General features: G+C 39.9%; 1 protein-coding gene across 27 annotated transcripts in view; it reads left to right on the forward strand.

Moving 5' to 3' along the window:
• Positions 1-20,776, forward strand: part of TNRC6B (trinucleotide repeat containing adaptor 6B) — a 148,051-nt gene that overhangs the window by 83,002 nt on the left and 44,273 nt on the right. For 25 of the 27 annotated variants that reach the window (XM_049821986.1, XM_049821983.1, XM_049821977.1 and 22 more), the window contains 4 exons: positions 5,707-5,794; positions 9,642-9,663; positions 11,334-11,678; positions 17,256-19,580. In XM_049821986.1, the coding sequence (XP_049677943.1) occupies positions 5,707-5,794; positions 9,642-9,663; positions 11,334-11,678; positions 17,256-19,580 (2,780 nt within the window). Of the gene's footprint in view, positions 1-1,997; positions 2,312-5,706; positions 5,795-9,641; positions 9,664-11,333; positions 11,679-17,255; positions 19,581-20,776 lie in introns of those variants that run through there. The other 2 variants (XM_049821994.1, XM_049821999.1) reach the window with 2 other exon arrangements.

A 20,776-nucleotide genomic window follows, 5' to 3' on the forward strand; every position in this document is an offset into this window, starting at 1 on the left:
TAAAGCTAAAGATTTCGATACTCCAGTAGCAGTGCATTTAATTTTGCTTCATTTTTAGTCTCTGACATCCAGCTTCCTGATACGATTTAAAAGTTCTCATCCACCTTAAGCATTTGAAGCAGTAGACTGCCAGTATTCTTTGCTGCAGCAAGAAGGGCTTGCACCTCAAGGTGTAAGAACTCATTTGGGAGTTTGTAGTATGCTTTTTCTTCATTGCTCATGACCCTTTGTTCTAATCAGCTTATGCTTTTTAATGTATGTATATATACGTACTCTTATACTATGAGGATTGTACCAATAAAGCCCCTGTTACTGTTAGGAGAATTGCGCAGATGCAGGTGACAATGCTCAGGTCACAAATGCAGAGTATGGGATAAAGGACTAAATACAGTCCAGAGGAAACATTCTCCTTAATATATTAGAACAATGTAGGAGTCTGTTTCAAAAGGAAATATGCTCCTTTTACTGGTAGATCTTTCTGTGATACGATTTATAGAGTTTTAACTGGGTGCTGTGTGGAGAGGTGTTGTGATAAAATAAGGTGCAGTTTCATTCAATTGCAGCCAATTTAATATGCTCCTTTGAAAGGAAAAGATTTCTTGCTGCTTATGCACGCTACTTCTGGTGTTTGTCTGATAATACTCTAAGCTAATTTCATTTACAAAATGGGGGGAATTGTCCAGGTGAGTTTTTTACTTGAATTTGCTTGCCCTACAATCAGCTGTGTTCCAGAGAAGGCTCAAGCAAGGGAAGGGCAGGGACAGAGCTTGATGAAGAGAAATAAAGTGGAAGAATATGAAACCTCCTTCTCCAGTGACAGCAGCAAGCTGTTCGTGAAATAGCAGTGTTGAAGACAGCTTACTTTTCTCCAGGAGATTTTGTCCCTGTTTAGATTGAGAGGAGCTTTTGCCTTGGAAGCATACCTGGCCTTGAGCTTGTTAGAAAGGTGGTTTTTAACACATCTGAGACACCAGTGTGTGATGCCTAATTCTGCTGGTATCCAGGCTGTATAATTTATCAAAATACTGAGGAAACTTCCAGAAATGCTGAGAAGCTAGATGCTTGTAGTTAGAGTTCACTGGAAATTCTTCTTGCTTCAAATCTTGATTGAAGTTGGATACCTTACTGTAGATTAAATTTCTGGTTTAGTCCCTCAAGCTTTGAGTCTTTTCACCTATTTCTAAACGATTAGAAACATATTTGTGGTCTGATATTTTTGGATCACTAGAGGCCTGTCTAAGAAAGAGTTAGTTTATAGCTCAAGTGCTGCCTTGTAAGTGAGACTGATCTACGCATCTCAATCACGGCACAAATCATTATCTCACATAAGGTGATGGCCTTTAGCTCTGGCTAGTTATGGCTAAAGCCTTTAGGGAAAATTTAACGGTTGTTAATGTGATCTTGTAGCAGCATAGATAAAAAGCTTGTTCTGTTAAAGTGCTGCTGATCCTACAAGTGTAGTTTCAGAATCCCCTGTATTCTGGAAGAAGGTACAGAAGTTGGCTCACAATTTGAAAGCAGATTTGTAATTCATCCTATGCTTATTATGCAGAGACCAGGATGCACCTGTAGAAGTTTACTGTCACTCCTATGTTGTGTTATAGTATAGCTAAACCAAGTGAACTGTACTGAAAGAAAGTAAAGCATGGGGTCAAGATGAGGGAAGATGACACAGTAATGGCATCTAGTCCACACCTTCACATATGAGGAACTTCCAAATACTGTTACACTGTTGTCCTATAGCCCTATGGAAGGAACTGGGAGTTGCATACACTGAAGTGCCACTCCTGAGTTTCTAGGAATTTTCATTTCTTGCATTTTAGTTATAATTTTTGTGCCATTTTAGTTTGAGGGTGACTTTATAGGGTTGTGGGGTTTTCGTGTAGACTAATAGTCTGTGTGGTGCTTTATCTCTACCTATCAAAGCATGTTGACAGCAGATAGTGTGTAATACCTAGTACGTCATCTTGTCTCACAGTTAAGTTTGTGATAGCAAGAACTTTGAAGACAACTTCTGTCCTCTACCTGTGCCTCAAGCCTATCTGTTGTGAGAATAAGTCTTTTTAAAATAGCTTTCAGGAAAAATGAATATTGGGATTTTGCAGGAAATTAACATTTTTCCAAAACTGGTAAATTGTTTTGGAGGAGGGCACACTTCTTGAATACCTTTTTTTTTTTCTTGTTTTCCTGAAATGGCTATCTGTTTTAATAACTTGGACTTAACAAGTATTTTCTATTACTTTTCTAGTTAACTAGCTGAAAAACATTTATTTTTTTGTCTTAGCCAGAAGAGGTTGTTATAAGAACTTAGGTAAGTTATTGAATATACTGCATCATAGCTACTGGGTTGGTTTGGTTTGGTTTAGTTTTTTTATAAATAAATAAAATTTTGGATTACAGCTTATAGTTTCTCTTCAGTTGTAAGCTGTTAATATGCCTTTAAATACTCGGAATTGAAGACGCTTTCAAATACTTTTCAGTAATGTTGATTCTAAGATTTGTGGGAAATATTAAAGTGCAGTTAGGTCATAGTTTTAAGATGGACATATGCTTTCTTGAAGAAAGCTAGATAGAGTAAAAAGCTGGCTGCTGTTTGCTATTTAGCAAACTTCCTCTTCAGGGTTGTGGTCTGTCTGTGTACCCTTTACTACCTGCCAGTAACAAAAAACGGAACCACACCCCATTGTATGACTCTAAATTCACTCCTTCGGAGTTGATGGATTTTCTCCCCATGTTGATCTTGTCAATTTAAGCAGCTGGTTGCTGGAATGTAAATGATGGTACTCCCATTTCCCTTGACAAGATCAGGAGGGATTATCTTTTAGCTAAGGAGAGAAGGTTAATAGGCTGTCTTGGCTTCTGAATGAATCAATGAGGTGCTTGAAAACTCTGTTTGTGTTAAATTTATCAGAACACTTAACACTGCAAGTTAAGTTTGTGTTTAACAAGCCTCTTGTGTATGACCAAAAAGGGAAACCATTGATTACAAAACTTAAAATATTAGTGAAATCGTCAAAGAGTGGAAGTGGGAAGATGGCAAGTGTGATACCCAAAATGGCAATAAGCTATTCCACCCTCCACCATCCCCCAAATCAGTGAAGTTTCAACGTAGTGGTACATTGTTAGCGTGTCTATAGCATCAATTCTTGCTCTGTCATTTGTAGAGTACAACTTCATACTTCCTACATGTTTGTGAGGTTTCAGTTATGCTTTGCCAGGAACTTTATGGTCTTGTACGTGTGATGCAGCCTAAGTGTTCAAATTGATCCCTTCCACCTCAGTACAACTTGGGTGTGTGCTTATATGAATTCAAGCCTAAATTACTGAGTATTGGTTATTGCTATATTGTAGTTGTTGATGATATGCCCAGTGGAATATTAAATGCACACCTCTACTAAAAGAGCAGAAGGGAGGTCATCATGCAAAACAAAGGGCTTCTCTGCAGCCTTAGTACCACAGATCCTTGTCTGTGTATGTCTGAAAACAAGGCAGCAGCAGTAGCAATCTCCCTGTCCTGAACTTACCACAAAGACGGGTGACCATAACTAGGTGTCTACTTTCAGGCTATAGATCTTCTATCCTTGGCTCCTTTTACTATTAGTGCTACATGTCGTTGTAAGCCATAGCTTCAGCTTTGATGGTGAATATGACCTTTTCCTCATTCTTTTCTATTCCCTGCTCTTCAGCTCACAAAACTAAGGAACGTGCTTTTAAGTAGAAGACTGCCTGTGTGCCAGGCAGTTACAGAAGTCATTTTGTATTTTGATCCTACCCTTTTTCAGCAGCTCTTTTAAGACTGCTCTTAAACTTTTACCTGCTGCAAGAAAGTTTTTTGGAAATAGTATACCTGTAGCTGGCACTACAGCCCAAAGGCACATGTAGCTTGGTAGTACAATAGTAGTACAAACATAAATTGAGGTTATAGTAACTCTGAAAGATGAGGGTGTCACTGGAGAGCATTTTCATATTGCTTACAATCTGTGGCTCAAAGAAAAAGGAAAACTTTGTCTCAATGCCATGACAGACAATGCGAAGTATACTAACCTCCCCTGTGCTTCATGTCATGTGCTGTTAGTAAAACTGAAAAACCTGCAGGGCTTTTGCTTGCCGGAGTTTAGGACTGGGAAGTATGCTGTACAGAAAAGAGCAACAACTGGCTCAAGCAATACCAGAGTGCATAAAACTCTGTTCTGTACGATGTGGAATGCTTGCTTCAAACTTTGTTAAATGCAGACTGAACTTGCTATTACATGTGAATTGCATTTGGAAATACCTCAGGATGTTGCTGCTAAGGTCTCATCTTGCCCTTGTGCATTTTCTCTGTCCATGAAGGAGAGCTGAACTTTAGGAAACCAGGAAGACATTTTATTACTGTGTATAGAATCTTTTCTCTTTAAGAGAGTTCTTTGAAGTCCTCAATCGGGAAGTTCTTAACACATAACTTCTCAAAATATTTTTGTAGGAATTGATAGTTATGTAAATGTCTCTTTGTACACTGGCTTGGCACTATCCAGTGAAAATGCAAACAAAAATACTACCTATACCATATAGACACAACGGAAGAAAAAGACGAGTGATGTGACAGCAAAGCCAACACAACTCTAAGCTTTTTAAACTGTGGTCAAAAAAGAGCTTTGATTTGCTCATAAATACAAGAAAGAGTTCAGTACAATTATGAACTCCAGTTTTGTTTATAAAGCTGTTCTGGTTTTTATAAAATCTTGTTCTGAAAGATCATGGGTTATACTTGTTAGTTGTTTCCCATTTGTAAAGTACACAACTCTGGTCTCCGATCCAACCCGTCATCTGTCAGATCATCTTTTTACATTAATTGTCTTTGTCTTAATCTTTCTCTATAGAAAGAATTACTCCAAGTGAGCTGAAAACATGATCTTAACTTTACTTTTAAGGAGATGAAGAGAATTGGTTAAGGAAAATGTGATTTACCATAGAAACAGCTCAGCCAATAGCATATGTGCAGTAAATTAACCATTTTCTGGTACTTTCATATTTGGTATGAAACATAGCAACAAGATGGTAGCTTGACAACAATAGCAGCTGCACGTATTTTTCTTCCTTTTTTGAAAGAATGTTCTTGTGGAAAAAATAGATTCCCTGGAAAGTAATTTATATTACAAGTTTCATCACAAAAATTCTGTGGGTGGGTACAATAGGCTAGAAATTAAATTAGTGATTTGTATAATAAATTATGGTTTTGATTTGATATGACACTTCTAGTCTGTTTTAGAAGTGACATAGCTACAGGCAGTAGAATAATTTCTTCCCCTTGTGAAGATAAATGTCGTATCAGACCAAACCATCTTATGTTAAATTACAGCTTCCCTTTTTTTGCCATATGAAAAGATTCATGAGACTGTTCATTAAATAATAGCACAACCCAATTAAAAGGGTACTTTGGCCAAAATGTCTTGAAGATGTTCTCTAATATCAGATATGTAGATAATTAATATAGGTTACTGCCATAAGAGGCCTGATCCAAATAAAGGAATTTTCCTTTATGCAGCAAGTGGCATGATTGTGGCCACACTGAGCTAGAAGGTGCTTTTCTTAACTCAATTAGACTGAAACCCTCAAATGCAAATGAAGTATGATCATATAGAGGAATCTAGTATCTTAACTTCCTTTCTTGGCTCTTCTTACACAACTTGATTGTGCTCATACCGTTGTTTTTTCATGTTTTGGCAGAGAGAAGGAGCAAGAAAGGGAAGAACAGTTAATGGAAGACAAGAAAAGGAAGAAAGAGGATAAGAAAAAGAAGGAATCTGCTCAGAAGGTAGGTTTTGATATTTGAATTCTTTTATCCAGCTGGAATATAAATAGTATTGGGGTTGGTAAGATGTTAAATTGTTTGTATTTGAGCTTAAAAACTTGATTATTTAGAGTGGTGCTTCATTAAAGACTATTTTTTGTATCATTTTTCTGGAACTTAAGTGTTCAGCTTGAACGTTTCTTCTCCTTAGTGTGTCATATGAAGTAAAAGAAGTCTTTTAATATAAAGTATTGAGTATGAGCTCTCTTGATCTATGCAACTCCTGCTGGTTTTAGGTGTTTGGGGATGGAAATGCTGCTGGGCTTTTGCAATCCTTGCAGTAAAATGGACTAAGTATCTTCTAGAGCAAAAAGATAGCTTTTTTTTTTTAACAAGTCTATATGAAATATTTGCTACTAAAGGTTCCCCTTTTTGCTAAGTATCACTTGGGCTTTATGTTTTCTGTAGCTAGTAGCACTTTTACTGAAGTATATCAGTTCGAGTCTGAGCCATGGAGAATCTCTAAGTCACTGAAAATTGTTTTTGCTCAGAAAATGGTTTTGAACACTTGGTGTTCTAGAAGATCTCTATTTCACTGAAAATCTGGTAGACTGTTCTAGGAGTTAACTGGACATAGGAACTTGAGTCTCTTGCAGCTTTATCCATGCTTTTTACTGGTAAAATCCTTTTGTCTGGTTCTGGACTTCCCAGTACAAAACAGATGTAACCGTCCTGAGCAGGTCAAACGAAAGGCCCCTAAGATGACTAAGGGACTGGAGTATCTGACAAATGAGGAGAGGCTGAGAGCTAGGACTGTTCAGACTGGAAAGAGAAGGCTCAGGGTGATCTTACTAATCACTGTATATAAATACCTTGTGGGAGGGAGTAAAGATGATGGAGGCAGGCTCTTCTCAGTGGTGGCCAGTGACAAGGCACAAGGCACTGTGCATGAATTGAAATACAGGAAATTCCGCTTAATTATAAAAAGACATTTTTTGTGTGTGTGTGCGTGTATGTGACTGGGCAACCACTAGAACAGGTTTCCCAGAGAGGTTATGGTGCCTCCATCTTTGGAGATGCTCAAAAATGAGTTGGATGTGGCCCTGTGCAATCTGGTTTTGATGACTTTGCTTTGAGTTGGGGAGACTCCTGGGGGTGGATGGGGAACAGGGGTGGGAACTGTGGGCTAGATCGCCAGAGGCTGTCCTTTCCAACTTCAATGATTATGTGAAACTGAGAGCAGAAGGCTTTACTTTCTTTCAGTAGTCTCTGTTTTTCAGTTGCTTGAGTAACAACAGATCCTACAAAAGATCAGATGTTATTCTGTGTTAGGTCCTGTAGTTTTCTTCTGAGAATAGCCAGCACCGTTTTCAGTTAAATTTTGGCTACTCCAGGGTCTTTCTAAATCTGGATTTTTCACCAGTTTGAGTCTATTAGTTTAAATTAGGTGTGGATAAGTTGGTGTATTTCTGTTGTTTTTATCCAGCTATTGTGTTGATACATCCCCAGTAATGCTGCAAAACAGCAGTAGCTACAGAATAAGGGTTCTTCAGTGTCTTTCTGCCTCGGTGTTGCTGCTGTTTAATGTTCAAGCACAAAAAGTGTATGTAAGAACTAAAAGGAGCAGACCCTGGTTAATAAAGACTAGTGACTTGAGGATTATATGCTGATACTCAACGATACAAGAGAAACTTGAAAAGGTTGGTAACAGTGCTGTGAGTGTTTGCTGAGGAATTGGTGCTTTGAATACAAAGGAGATTTGCCAGCTTTCCTGCGTGGTCCCTCACCTACTGAGTTATTCAGTGTGATTGAATGTTATGATATTTTGCCAAAACCTTGGGAGGGGTAAACACTAAATAAGTTAATCTCCTAGAGACCAACCTTAACAGTAATACATGGAGATATCTAGGAATAGCAAAGCAGGCAACCAAATGGACAGAACTTATATGTGTCTGTTCTTAGTGACTGTGGTGGTGTTCACCAAATAAGCAGTAATGATTTGGGGGTGCCTTTTTCAGACAGAGTTTATATAAGATGAAACAATTGTTTCTGTCTGGATCTTCTGAAACATAAAAAAATTTTTAAAATCACTTCAGCAGAGGTTATGCAAGCAAATTTGCAGACCAAATTCCTGTGGTTGGTGTCCCAGGGGCTGTTTGGGAAGGCTGAGTTTGACTCCACCTTCACTATAGCTGCTCCTGCCCTGCCAGTGCTTATAGGTTGCCTGCAGAGATGGCAGCTGTAAATCTGAGACAGTGTCACATTTTCTCAGCTTTCATATTCTAGACCAAAAAAAAAAAATAAATTTAAAAATCACAAAACCAGATCGTTTTGACTAGGAGAGAGATGCAGTGTAGGTAGAAGTAATTGTTTTTGTTTGTTTCTCTAAAGCAAACTGTGGTTATTATATAGAAATCTTTAAAGATTTGGTAAAAAGGGGGTTCTTCCAAGTAGACAAGTTACTCATTTACTGAACATGTTTACTGTTGACCAGAGTAAACCAATCAGCATTACCAGATTGGATTCATTAATATTTTTTTTCCCCCCCTTCTTTTCCTTTAGTAGTGCAGCATGAGAGTCACTTAAGTGCTTAACAGAATTTTTAACTGTGTTACAGAAGCAGATGTAATTTGACACATAGGGGATTTTTCGTAAGTGAAGTGAAAATTGATGTCTGGCTTGGTACAGACGCAGTTTTGGTACAGGTGCATTTTTAGTGTCTTGGAGACTTTTGGATTATGTAATTCTGTGAAATTGCGATGCTTAAGATCTTGTATTATAGTGAATGTTCCACTTTCCATATTGCAGCGTTCATCTTTGCAAAGTAAATGATACCATAGCAATTTAGTGCAGTTTGTCTTTTTATTCTTTACCATACAAAGGAGTTCTGGTTTGGTTGGTTTAAACAATAAACTGCTTTTTACTTGTGCTTTCATTATTCTATACTGTCACTGTGTGCTTTCCAGAATTATGGGCTAGTTCAGCAATTTCTTTTAAGAATAGGTGTCATAGAACCTGACACATGATGATCTTTAGGGTTTTTCCATTATTGTGTAGTGGAACTCATGATCGACAGGTTCAAAACATGCTACAATACACATGATTCCAGAGAATATATCAGTGGTATGTTTGTCTCTACTGTAGTTTGAAATCTGCTATGCTGAAAGAATCTAGAAGTACAGCAAAACCCCATATTGAGTATGTTGGCCACTGTGATGGCTCACTTTAGTAATCAAATTCTTATTGTGTTCAAGAGATTTTTGAAGTCTGGTGCTTTATAGGTATTACTGGTACTTTTTGTAATTGTGGCGATGAATCCAGTAAGGCTTAGGTTTAGGATTTCTTCTCCTTGGAAGAGATGTCATGGGAAAGGTGAAATGGGAAGATGGCAGGGAGACAGTGATACTCTCACTTGTGGTTACTCCTGTGGGAATTCTGTTGCTAGCCCCAATAGTCTGCTGTAAGGATACTCTGGTAGAAGGAAGTTTTTGTTACACTTTAACTGTAATACTTCACCTCCAAAATCTGAAAGAACGGTAGTGCTATAGCACATGTTTATTTGTGCTTTGGAAATCCATGTTTGGGATGAGGAGAGGGGTGGATACTAAAAATCGTTATGAGTGAAGTAATTACTGTTTCTGCCAGGGACTTCTGCATCAGGCAAATGAATTATAGGAGCTGTAGTATTTTTGAAAACTTCATTTATATGACTAGGAATACTGTTTAGACTTGTAGTTCATCAGCTGATTATTTTCATGCAATAAAAAATACTGTTCTAGTGCTAAATTAAGGTGATGATTTGGCACACCCTGTTCAATGTTTGTTTTGAGGTTCTTAAAACTCTATTTACATTCTTGCTCTTAATTTGCAGGTCACAGATCAAAAAACCAAAGGTAAGAATCTTTGATCCTAAAGAGTATTTTTTATTGACTTGAGCCAAGACTCAGATCTTGATCAAAACTGTTGGAAAAGGAAGGGGAATTATGAGTCAAGATGAAGTACTGAAGATGTGTATTCAGAAGAACTGAAAATGGAGGTGATTAAAATGGAGAACCTAAAACTATCCATGTTGTCAGCATCAAAATACTTGAAGGGGGAATGAGGCTTGTGGATAAAATAGGTTAGCTGAAATACTTAGTTTTCAGTTTTGCAAAGGTTTTAGACAAGTAACTGAAAACTGAAACCACCTATATAAATGGAATGGAAGATGGGGAAAGTACTGTATGGTGAGGTAGCAAAATGAGTGAAAATTACTTGGTTTTGGAAACTTAAGAGAAGTTCAGGTACCTAAAAGTCTAACAGATAAGGCAGCACTGATGAGTGAGCATCTTGAAAGTTAAGCTTATTTAACTAATCTAAAAATAGATTTAATCTTGATTTGTGTGTCAGTTTTCTAAAAATTGTGTGGTGAAATTGCCATTATTGACAGAAGAGAACTAAGATAGTAATGTGATTTTACAGCTAACAGTGCCTTTTGGGAGGTTTTGGGCAATGAAGCCTGTATAGAGAAATCCGAAAACTCTTATCAGAACAAAATGCAGGGAGCAATGCATTCGTGTTCCCAAAGAGAGACTCGCTTGTTTTGATCTAACATTTGTAAGAAGAAAAGTTTTACTGATCATGTTCACTTTCCCCAGGAGGGGTTTCTGGACAACCTTTTCTTGTATTAATCTTCATTAAACACTAGAGTAGATGTATTGAATTTTCCTTGCCTTTAGAGTCTGTCTTAGCAATTACACCTTCTAGGTGCCTGGCTAAGAATTTCTTTTGCTCTCTTTCAAAAAAGCACATGGAGAACGTGAGTCAGGGGTCACAAGTGTAGAGCCTCTTAAGCAAAATTTGTGATGGTGTCAGTTCCTCAAGGATTTGTTTGTGGTTTTCCTCTGCTCCAATGCATAATAACCCTCAGAAGCAGCTTGTCCTTGCTTATAGGGGCACCTGGTGACCAGCTGGTAACTTTAGGCAAGCCCAGTACAAACGCTGGATGTAGAACTGCCTTTTGGGTGTGAAGGTCAACTATCGCTGCCTTATTCAAGAGCAGTAAAGAGAACTCAGATTTGTTAACTCTGAATCCAAGAGGGTTTTTTCCTCTTTTTGTTTGTTTTGGCAGTGGCTGTGTAGCCTACCTAGTAAGCAGGTGAAAACTTGGGATCTGATTTCAGATCTCCCTAAGGGTGATGCATAACAATTCAAAAACCAGTTGAAGATCAGGGAACAGAGACTGGGGGGACACGGGACCAGTTATATTTGACTGCTCATATTTTAAAATTACTCATTGCCCAAGGTGGTATTCTTTGCCAACTTTATGTTTAGAAGAATTTTGGGGCTTAGAGTGAAATACTTGCTGAGGGCAGAGTTACATCCTGGGGTACTGAGTTGCACATGGAACCAAGAGGTTTGCTGCTACTGCTTATTGCTGCTGCTTTAATTAAGTTGTTCTTCAATAAGGTTGAAGTTGCACAGTATTTCAGAGAAGAATGAAAGTGAGAGTCACAGTGAGTTCTTGTAGGTAACACAGGCTTAAGTGGAAAAATTTCTGATTTTCCTTCTTCCTGTTTTTCAGTGCCCGAAGTGACGAAACCAAGTTTAAGCCAACCAGTGGCTGCCAGCCCAATTGGCAATTCTCCATCGCCACCAGTCAATGGTGGCAACAATGCCAAAAGGGTGGCAGTGCCGAACGGACAACCGCCAAGCGCCGCCCGCTACATGCCTCGGGAGGTGCCGCCGCGATTCCGTTGCCAGCAGGACCACAAAGTGTTACTGAAACGTGGGCAGCCCCCTCCGCCATCCTGTATGCTGCTTGGGGGTGGAGCAGGGCCTCCTCCCCCAACAGCACCAGGAGCAAACCCAAACAACGCACAACCAGTGACAGGAGCACTGCTGCAGAACGACAGTGGGACTGCAACAGGCAAGTAATAATAATATTAAACAAATGTGTGTGTGCGTGGCAGAAGAGAGATCACTAAAATTGTCCGTAAGCATATAATTATATAATAAAACTCCTCAGATTGCTTTTGGAGAGCTTACTTCTGTTTTAGGGTATAGACTTTTCTTTTGCTGTTAGCGGCAGTGAATGCAGTTTTTACTACTAGAGGGAACAAGAAAGTTAATTTATTTTTTTTAAATTATGTTTTGGGTGGTTTGAATTGTAGGCTGTAATGCTCTTAAGACCACAGCGAGGTAAAACACAATGCACGGATAAACAGCGTTTTATGGTTGTCATTGAGTAGTTCTTAACAGCTCTTAAGGTTTCTTTGACTTGAATTTCCTATTTTGTCACTTTTCTCTGATCTGGTAAAACAGACATGTAGATACCAGGTCTGCAAATGGCAGGTGTCTGTCACTTCTCATCTGGATGGAATAGGTGGTCCCTTTGCTCATTACTTTTTTTAGTAGTAATCTTGGTTTTCTCCTTAGAGAAGCCTTTTTATAAAAGTGGTGACTGTCCTGGTTTTGCTGTTCTCTTCACTTTGAATTCCAGAAGATAAATTGATTTTTAAGATTCATTGTTTTATGAGCATGGGAAAATTATCAGTGCTCCTGAATTTTTTAGACCCTTGGGGAATTGCAGTAGCTGTAATATTTCCTTTGTAAGTTATCATAGTAGAACAAACAAAATTCCACTCAAGACATCTGCCTTCCAAAGAAAAACTTAGGTGATCAGAGAAGGCAAGGGTGTTCAAGAAAGAAATAAGTGCCTGAAAGCCAGAAGAAGAAAATAACGATACCACTATGTCTGAGTTTGCCTTTGCAAACCATGCCAGATTAATGGGATGGGTTTTTCACCACAGTCTTGGAGAGCATAAACCTTTTATAGTTCTCTCTGGTTCAGAAGAAAAAACAGAGGTGACTTGGAACTCCAGAATCAAGTAAGCTAGATGGGATGGCTGTCTTTATTAAAAAGGATTCTAGGAAAATGAATAATTCTGTTTGTTTTGTGGTTTCAGTACTTCAATTCCTTTGTAGCAAATCCCTGTTTGACAGATTATTTATCTTGTTGTCTTTGATGATCCCTATTTAAAAGGGGAGGGGGGGGGGTGAATTTCAAACTACAATGGCAAAGTTTTAGCTAATTAGTCTAAAAACAGATCTCTTAGAGATGGCTGGTTTTGATAAAACACCTGAAAGATGAAGGGGGGGAGGAACCCACCCCAAAGTCTTTTGGCTAGATATAAAATCCTAGCATTATGTCAGCGTTGGTATACCTTCACAGTGATGGTAGTAGACCAACAAAGGAGGCTATGGTAGTGAAGCATTCTAAAAGTTTTCAAGGCTTCTCATGAGCAGCATTTTTTTGCTGTTGGGTGTTCTATGAGGACCATTTTGAAATATTTTAGAGGCTCCTTAAGTTTCATGTAATTAATTTGACACCTAATACTTGTTTCTCTTGAGACTGCATTTTGATCTATATGAATTCCCATATTTTACATTTAGTTTAATGGTGCATTAACAACTAAGATGATCTATGGTTGTGTGTTACTGATTGTGGCAACTTTTTATGCCAGTGATTAGTTGCTTTATCCTGATGCAAGTTAGGAGTGTTGCCAAGAAAGATATGGGTCCTTTAGACCTGCCTCGCCCCATCCAAACTTCTGCACCATAACACAGTTAACTGGGCTGGGGAGCTGACTTGGGATTAAAATTAACCCAGGTTGTTTGTTAAAGCTGATGCCAGTCTGGGTGATTTACCAGTTCAGCTCACTGAGTATCAGTGGGAACATATGTGCTAGCATGTGAGAGTTAGGTGTGCCAGAGGAGTGGGAATGAGCAGCTGGACAAGAGAAAGGCTGGGGCTGTCACTTAGGGTACTCCATCAAAGTGCTTATGGAACTATGCTGTTGCTATCTGTCTTGCACATCATTAATTCCATCTGAGATCCTGGCTGTTTACAAACTGGATTTCAGATTGGGCCCAGTTCTGTCAGGCATTTATGCACTGATACTGTGATTAATTCATCCCATGTGAAAACAAAAGCAGGTTCCTAAAGCGAAAAATAATGCAGCTTGCTTACTTCTTAGCATTATTATATTTGCCAGATAGCTATAGATGGTGTTGGTGAGGCTTTAATACAAGAAGTCAAAACATAATCCTTCTTTACATGGATCTTTTTCAACCAGAACTGAAACTGCTTCTGTAAGATGGCAAAACTCTGGTTCCCTGAAAGATGACACCAAATTTACTATTGTTTCTTAGCAATACGAGGGAGTGGGGTGGAGGGTGGTCTATATAATTCTTCTGATACCAACGATATTCAGGACATGCAAGACAATTTTGGGGGAAAAAAAGGTTAAATTTTGTCGGTGAAAGTCTTTCTATAGTTAGGATACTGTAGTGGGTTGAGGTTGACCTTGGCTGGGTGCCAGGTGCCCACCAAGCTGCTCCATCACTCCCTTCCTCAGCGGGACAGGGCACAGGGTTGGGGAGCAGTAGAAAATAAGATGGAAAAAACCCTGGTGGGTCAAGATAAAGGCAGCTTAATAAAGCATCAGCAGGAGATGTCCAGCCACTTCCCAGGAACTAGAGCATCAGTACACGTAGTAGTTGCTCCGGAAGACAAATGTCGTAATAACAAATGCCTCCCCTTCTTCACTTCCCGGGAAGTGGCTGGACATCAACCTGCTGATGGGAAGTAGAGAATAAATCTTTTGTTTTGCTTTGCTTCCTCACGTGGCCTTTGCTTTTGCTTTACTGAACTGCCTTTATCTTGACCCACCAGGGGTTTTCCCATCTTATTTTTTCCCCACACACACCCCACATCCTGCTGAGGAGGGGAGTAATGGAGGGGCTTGGTGGGCACCTGGCATCCAGCCAAGGTCAACTCACCACAAATACCCTCTAAGAATCACCACCATCTCTCACATCAAAACTCTTATCTTCATTCAGGACTCCATTTCAATACTTTAACTTACTTCAGTTCCATACTTTCATCCTTAAAAGTAGTCATTTGCTAGTAACTTTTTTCATTGTAGTCACATCAGAAACTTGTTTCTCTTAAGCATGTTTGTTATTAAGGAAGAGTCTGTTTTAAGAACTGAGAGCCCTTACCCATTATCTTAAGACAAAACCATAAATTGCCAGTTTTGTTGCCATTGTAAAATGTAGCAAGGGGAGGCTGGTTTTATAGAACAGTCCATTAAATTGTGTCCTAGTATGCCATGCTAGCAAGCATCCCAATCTTGATACATCTAGAATGTCTTCATAGAAATGAAATGTGAAATGCTCTTTTGAAGTCACCTATGTAAAGATCTTGCTAAGTGCATAGCTGCCTATGCATCATTCATTTGCAGAATCATCGCTAAGTTCAAAAGACAGCAACTTTGCAGCTTTTTGAACTTGGAGTTGGCTGTCCTCCTTAAGCTATTCCTGTGATCAGTCTAATCAGAAAGTTTTTAAATGGGGGTGCAAGGTGTTACTTAGTGTACTAAAAAGATAGAAAAGGTAGCCAGATTGTAAATCTCAGTCAAGGGTCACACTTCCTTGCTATTGTTAAGTTTGCACTTAAGATTAAGGCAACAGAAGGAACAGAATGTGCACGGGAACTGCTTGGTCTTTTGGATCTTCGTGGCTAGGGTTTAATGGATGAAGACAAACTTCTGCTCATCAGTATTCAAAGCTTACAAAAGAGTTCTAACCTTGCTGTGAAGTCTGGATCTTTACTGCTGGCCCTCAATGAAGGGGAATCTGGAAGGCATTCAGTGGATGTTCATTGGTTAAGCTAATGAACTGAAAGCCTGAGACAGGCACTGAAAGCTGACCTGTTCATCTTCTGTTGAAAAGTATTAGCAACCACAAATTGTGGTCTTTGCTTTTGAATATATAACATTGGAACTTGGCGGGGGAATCTGTTTTCTTAAAGTCATTATGCTCTAGTTTCATGGAAGCTGTCATATGAGCCAGTATTGGTAGTAACAATACATATTCAGGTATGAATACTGATGCAGATGTTACTATGAACTTTATGCTCTGCAAAATAAGTTGAACTGGTTGTGTGGGATAACTGGATAAGTCTAATATATTAGGGTTCAGGACATGGTTTTGTAGAAGGGAGAGTGTTTAGTCTTCATCACTGGGAATTTGTGCTGAGGGCAATTTAGGCTCCCTTTGTATTAGAAATACGTAGAAAAATGAGTGGAGCCCTATATAGAGAACAACACTGAAGTACTAATGGTCTTAAATTATTTAGAGGATCAGAGGTAATTATGTGGATGGCAAGGGAATCTTGTCTGATGTTTTAAACTAATGATGATAAGCTGTCTGCATATATGCAGACATCATGCTGCCAGCATTGACATAGGCTTCATCCATTGTGGCATAATGTCAATTTGTCTGCTTTAAAACTGTATACAAATATCTTGTCTATGCGAAGTCATGCCACATAGGACATACTAGTTCACCACAGATGAAGGAAAGGGGCCCTATTCATTGTCATTCATCCTGCTAATTTCTTTAAAGTGACTCCAGAGCTCATTGAACTTGCAGATTACCCTGTACAACGTGCTAAGTCAGCAAAAAACTAACCTGTCAAAAAGTGGACGGTTTTGTCTTCAGTTAGTGAGTACAACTGACTTAAAGGGCTTAACTGCTATCAGAACTCTCACAAATGAGAGGTGAGACTTGGGGAGCTTGAAGTAGGTAGAGCTGGTGAGAAGAGAGACAAGGAAAAGTGAGATCACTTACTACCTTCCATCCAGTGGCAGAGAGATCAGCTTAGCTGCTCGCAAAACCACAAACTGTGGTTTCTAGGGTAAATATAGCAGTGACACAAATAACAGAGTAATTACATACTGAATACGGCTTGCAACATTACTACAGAGAAGTTGTAATTTGTGTATCTTTGGACTCTTGATTTACAGTAACTTTTGGAAATAATTTTATTTGTTTTGCAAAGGGTTGAAAGAAATACCTAGTAGCAAAATCAACTTGACAAAAGATACTTGAAGCTCAAGAATAGACTTCTTCAGCTTCATATATTGATTAGATGCTTTTTGTCTTCAATATTTTATCTTTTGATCTGTAATAAATTGTAGTTGATTTGAGTCAGTTGAGTGGCAGACCAGCAGCTGACTGCATGTACACACACATGCGTATGAATGTGCACACATGCACATTCTTGTTCTATATATAGTATGATTTTAAATGTGTATTTGAAAAGTCTACAACCAGTATCAGTAATGACCATGCAGGTTCATTAACTGGGTTATAATTACTACGTTGAACTTAGAGCTGGACTGTTAGCAGAATTAGTGAGTCAATGGTGAATTCAGGTTAAAAGAAGGGATTTTTTGTCAGTATTTTCAATGGTGTTTTCCAGCCTGATGTTCTTCCAAAGCAACTTTGTTACACATTTGAGGGAAGGGTTATTATTAATGAAAACAGTAATCAGTGGTGTCAAAAATGTGATGTTCAGTGCTTGTAAATAATATTGATTATTAATGACCTTTTTGGGTGTGGTTTGTGGTGTTTTGTTTTGTTTTGCTTTTTTTAGATTCAGCGATTGGAGGTGCTGCTGCTTCAAATTATGCAAATTCCACTTGGGGTCCTGGAGCCTCCTCCAACAGCGGCACCAACGCCAACCCAACTCACATCTGGGACAAGGTGATTGTAGACGGGTCTGACATGGAAGAGTGGCCTTGTATTGCCAGCAAAGATGCTGAGTCTTCTTCCGAAAACACCACCGATAACAACAGTGCCTCGAACCCTGGCTTGGAGAAGAATGCTCTGCCAGGAAGCACCACTAGTAACAAAGGAAAAGGAAGCCAGTGCCAGTCTGGAAGCGCTGGAAACGAATGTAATCTTGGGGCCTGGAAATCTGATCCCAAGGCTAAATCTGTTCAATCTTCCAACCCTGCTGCCGAGAGTAACAATGGACTAGGTAATTGGAGGAACTTGAGTGGACAAGATAGAGTCAGTCCCGGTTCTGGCTTCAGCAACTTTAACCCAAATAGCAACCCATCTGCTTGGCCGGCACTGGTTCAAGAGGGCAATTCTAGGAAAGGGACTTTGGAATCTGATAGTGGAAGCTCCAATGCACAGATTAGCACAGTAGGTCAGACCTCTAGGGAACAGCAGTCAAAGATGGAAAATGCGGGTGTTAACTTTGTCTCTGGCAGAGAACAGGCTCAAATTCATAACACTGATGGACCAAAAAATGGAAACACTAACTCCTTGAACTTAAGTTCACCAAACCCTATGGAGAATAAGGGAATGCCCTTTGAAATGGGCTTGGGGAACCCTTCCAGGAGCACTGACACCCCTTCACAAAGCACTGGAGAAAGAAAGACTGGGAGTGTTGGATCTTGGGGTACAGCTAGGGGGTCTTCTGGAACTGACACAGTCTCTGGACAGAGCAATTCTGGAAACCATGGGAACAATGGAAAGGATAGAGAGGACTCCTGGAAAGGAGCTTCCGTTCAAAAACCTAATGGGTCAAGAAGTGATTCTTGGGATAACAATAACCGGTCTACGGGTGGTGGGTCTTGGAACTTTGGCCCTCAGCATGCAAATGAAAGCAAATGGGGTGAAGGGAACAAATTAACATCTGGGGTCTCTCAGGGAGAATGGAAACAGCTGTCTGGGTCTGATGAACTGAAGATTGGAGAATGGAGTGGTCCAAACCAACCAAATTCTAGCACTGGAGCATGGGACAATCAAAAAGGCCACCCTCTTCCTGAAAACCAAGGCAATTCCCAGGCTCCCTGTTGGGGAAGATCTTCCAGCTCTGCGGGAAGTGAGGTTGGAGGTCAAAGCACTGGAAGCAACCACAAAGCAGGAAGTAGTGACAGTCACAATTCTGGACGCCGATCATATAGGCCTACGCATCCTGATTGCCAGGCAGTCTTGCAGACTTTGCTGAGCAGGACTGATTTGGACCCCCGAGTGCTTTCAAACACTGGCTGGGGCCAAACTCAAATTAAGCAAGATACCGTGTGGGATATTGAAGAGATGCCACGGCCCGAGGGGAAGTCTGATAAAGGAACTGAGGGGTGGGAGAGCTCTGCCACACAGACAAAGAACTCAGGGGGCTGGGGCGATGTACCCAGCCAAAGCAATCAAATCAAGTCTGGATGGGGTGAGCTCTCAACCCCAACGGAGTGGAAGGACCCCAAAAATACTGGAGGATGGAATGACTATAAGAACCCCAATTCTTCTAATTGGGGAGGAGGAAGACCAGAAGAAAAATCATCTTCCTCTTGGAATGATAGCTCTAGTAAGGATCAGGGGTGGGGTGGACGGCAACCTAATCAAGGATGGTCTTCTGGAAAGAACGGTTGGGGAGAGGAAGTTGACCAAACAAAAAACAACTGGGAAAGTACAGGAAACAAGCCAGTGTCTGGTTGGGGTGAAGGTGGGCAGAATGAGATTGGAACTTGGGGTAATGGTGCAAATACAAGTGCTGCTTCAAAGGGTGGATGGGATGATTGTAAAAGAAATTCAACATGGAATGAGACGGGTCGACAGCCCAACTCCTGGAACAAGCAGCAGCAGCAGCACCAGCAGCAACAGCAGGAGACTTCTGGTTCCTGGGGTCCCCCACCCCAAACTCCAAGTAATGGCCGACCTCCAAACCCAAACTGGAACAGCGGACCACAGCCAGCTGCCCCCAAAGAGGAGGAGCCTAGTGGCTGGGAAGAACCTTCTCCACAGTCAATCAGTCGAAAAATGGATATTGATGATGGCACTTCAGCGTGGGGAGATCCTAGCAGTTACAACTACAAGAATGTGAACCTGTGGGACAAGAACTCACAAGGAGGACAGGCCCCACGGGAGCAGAGCCTGCCTACTCCAATGACTAGCAAATCACAAGCATCAGGTACTAGTCTTGTTCCTTTCTTCAGCAAGCTCCTATATATCAATGTAACCTTAATGTATAAGAGAGACTTGTGTGGCCTCCAATTCCTAATGGTTTTATTCCAGGAAGAAAACCAATTTCTTACTGGAATATTTGGTTCTGTATTTAAAGTGTCTTTTAAAATTCGAATCAATCAGTCCTCTGCTTGTTGTGCCTTAGTAACTATGATTTGAATACTGGTCAGCTTGCCAGCAAAAGAAAATGTTTGTTAGCTGACAGATCTGCATATTCAATATGAGCTCTGAAAAACAGGTTGAATTATAGAATCATAGAATCATTTAGGTTGGAAAAAAACCTTTGAGGTCATTTAGTCCAACCATTAACCTAACACTACCAAGACCACCACTAAACCATCTCCCTAAACACCACATCTACACGTCTTTTAAATACCTCCAGGGATGGTGACTCCACAGCTTCCCTGGGCAGCCTGTTCCAATGCTTGATAACCCTTTCGGTGAAGAAATTTTTCCTAATACCCAATCTAAACCTCCCCGGCACAACTTGAGGCAGTTTCCTTTTGACCTGTTGCTTGTTTCTTGGGAGAAAAGACTGACCACCACCTCGCTACAGCCTCCTTTCTGGTAGCAATAAGGTCTCCCCTCAGCCTCCTTTTCTGCACACTAAATCACATTTTATATATCTAATTATCAGAGAAACGGGGAGAAATTCTGTACTTATTTTTAGTCAAAAACTTTTTGCTCTGAAGCACTCAGTTATCACTTGAAATTGAGCAAGTCTGTGGTTGAGGTTTTTCGCTCAATTTGGTTCTGCTGTATGGTAAAGAATACTTAACGAAATATTTTCTTCTTTTAAATAAGGACAAGAAAAAGCTACATACCCTGCAAGTATATTAAGATGTTATTGTTATGTAATGTCTTTTCTGACTCAAACATGCTTTAAAGAATACTATTTTGTTTTAATATGTACTTCAAATATGTCCTTATTCTTTCTTCAGTATATGAAAACCCTGAGTTAGTCTGGTGCTTTTAATTAGTCACAAAAGTTCACCAGATAGGAGGACAGCATTAGATGTGGGGTTCATGTTTAACCTGGGAGAAGAATATTACTCATCATAGCATTCTCTTCCTTTTCATCCCTGGAGGTCAGTGCCTGCTCTAAGTTTGTTGTGAACAATTGTCCATTCTGTTGCACCCTCA

Source organism: Accipiter gentilis, chromosome 18 (assembly GCF_929443795.1).
Source record: "Accipiter gentilis chromosome 18, bAccGen1.1, whole genome shotgun sequence".
In the NCBI taxonomy this organism is placed as follows: Eukaryota; Metazoa; Chordata; class Aves; order Accipitriformes; family Accipitridae; genus Astur; species Astur gentilis.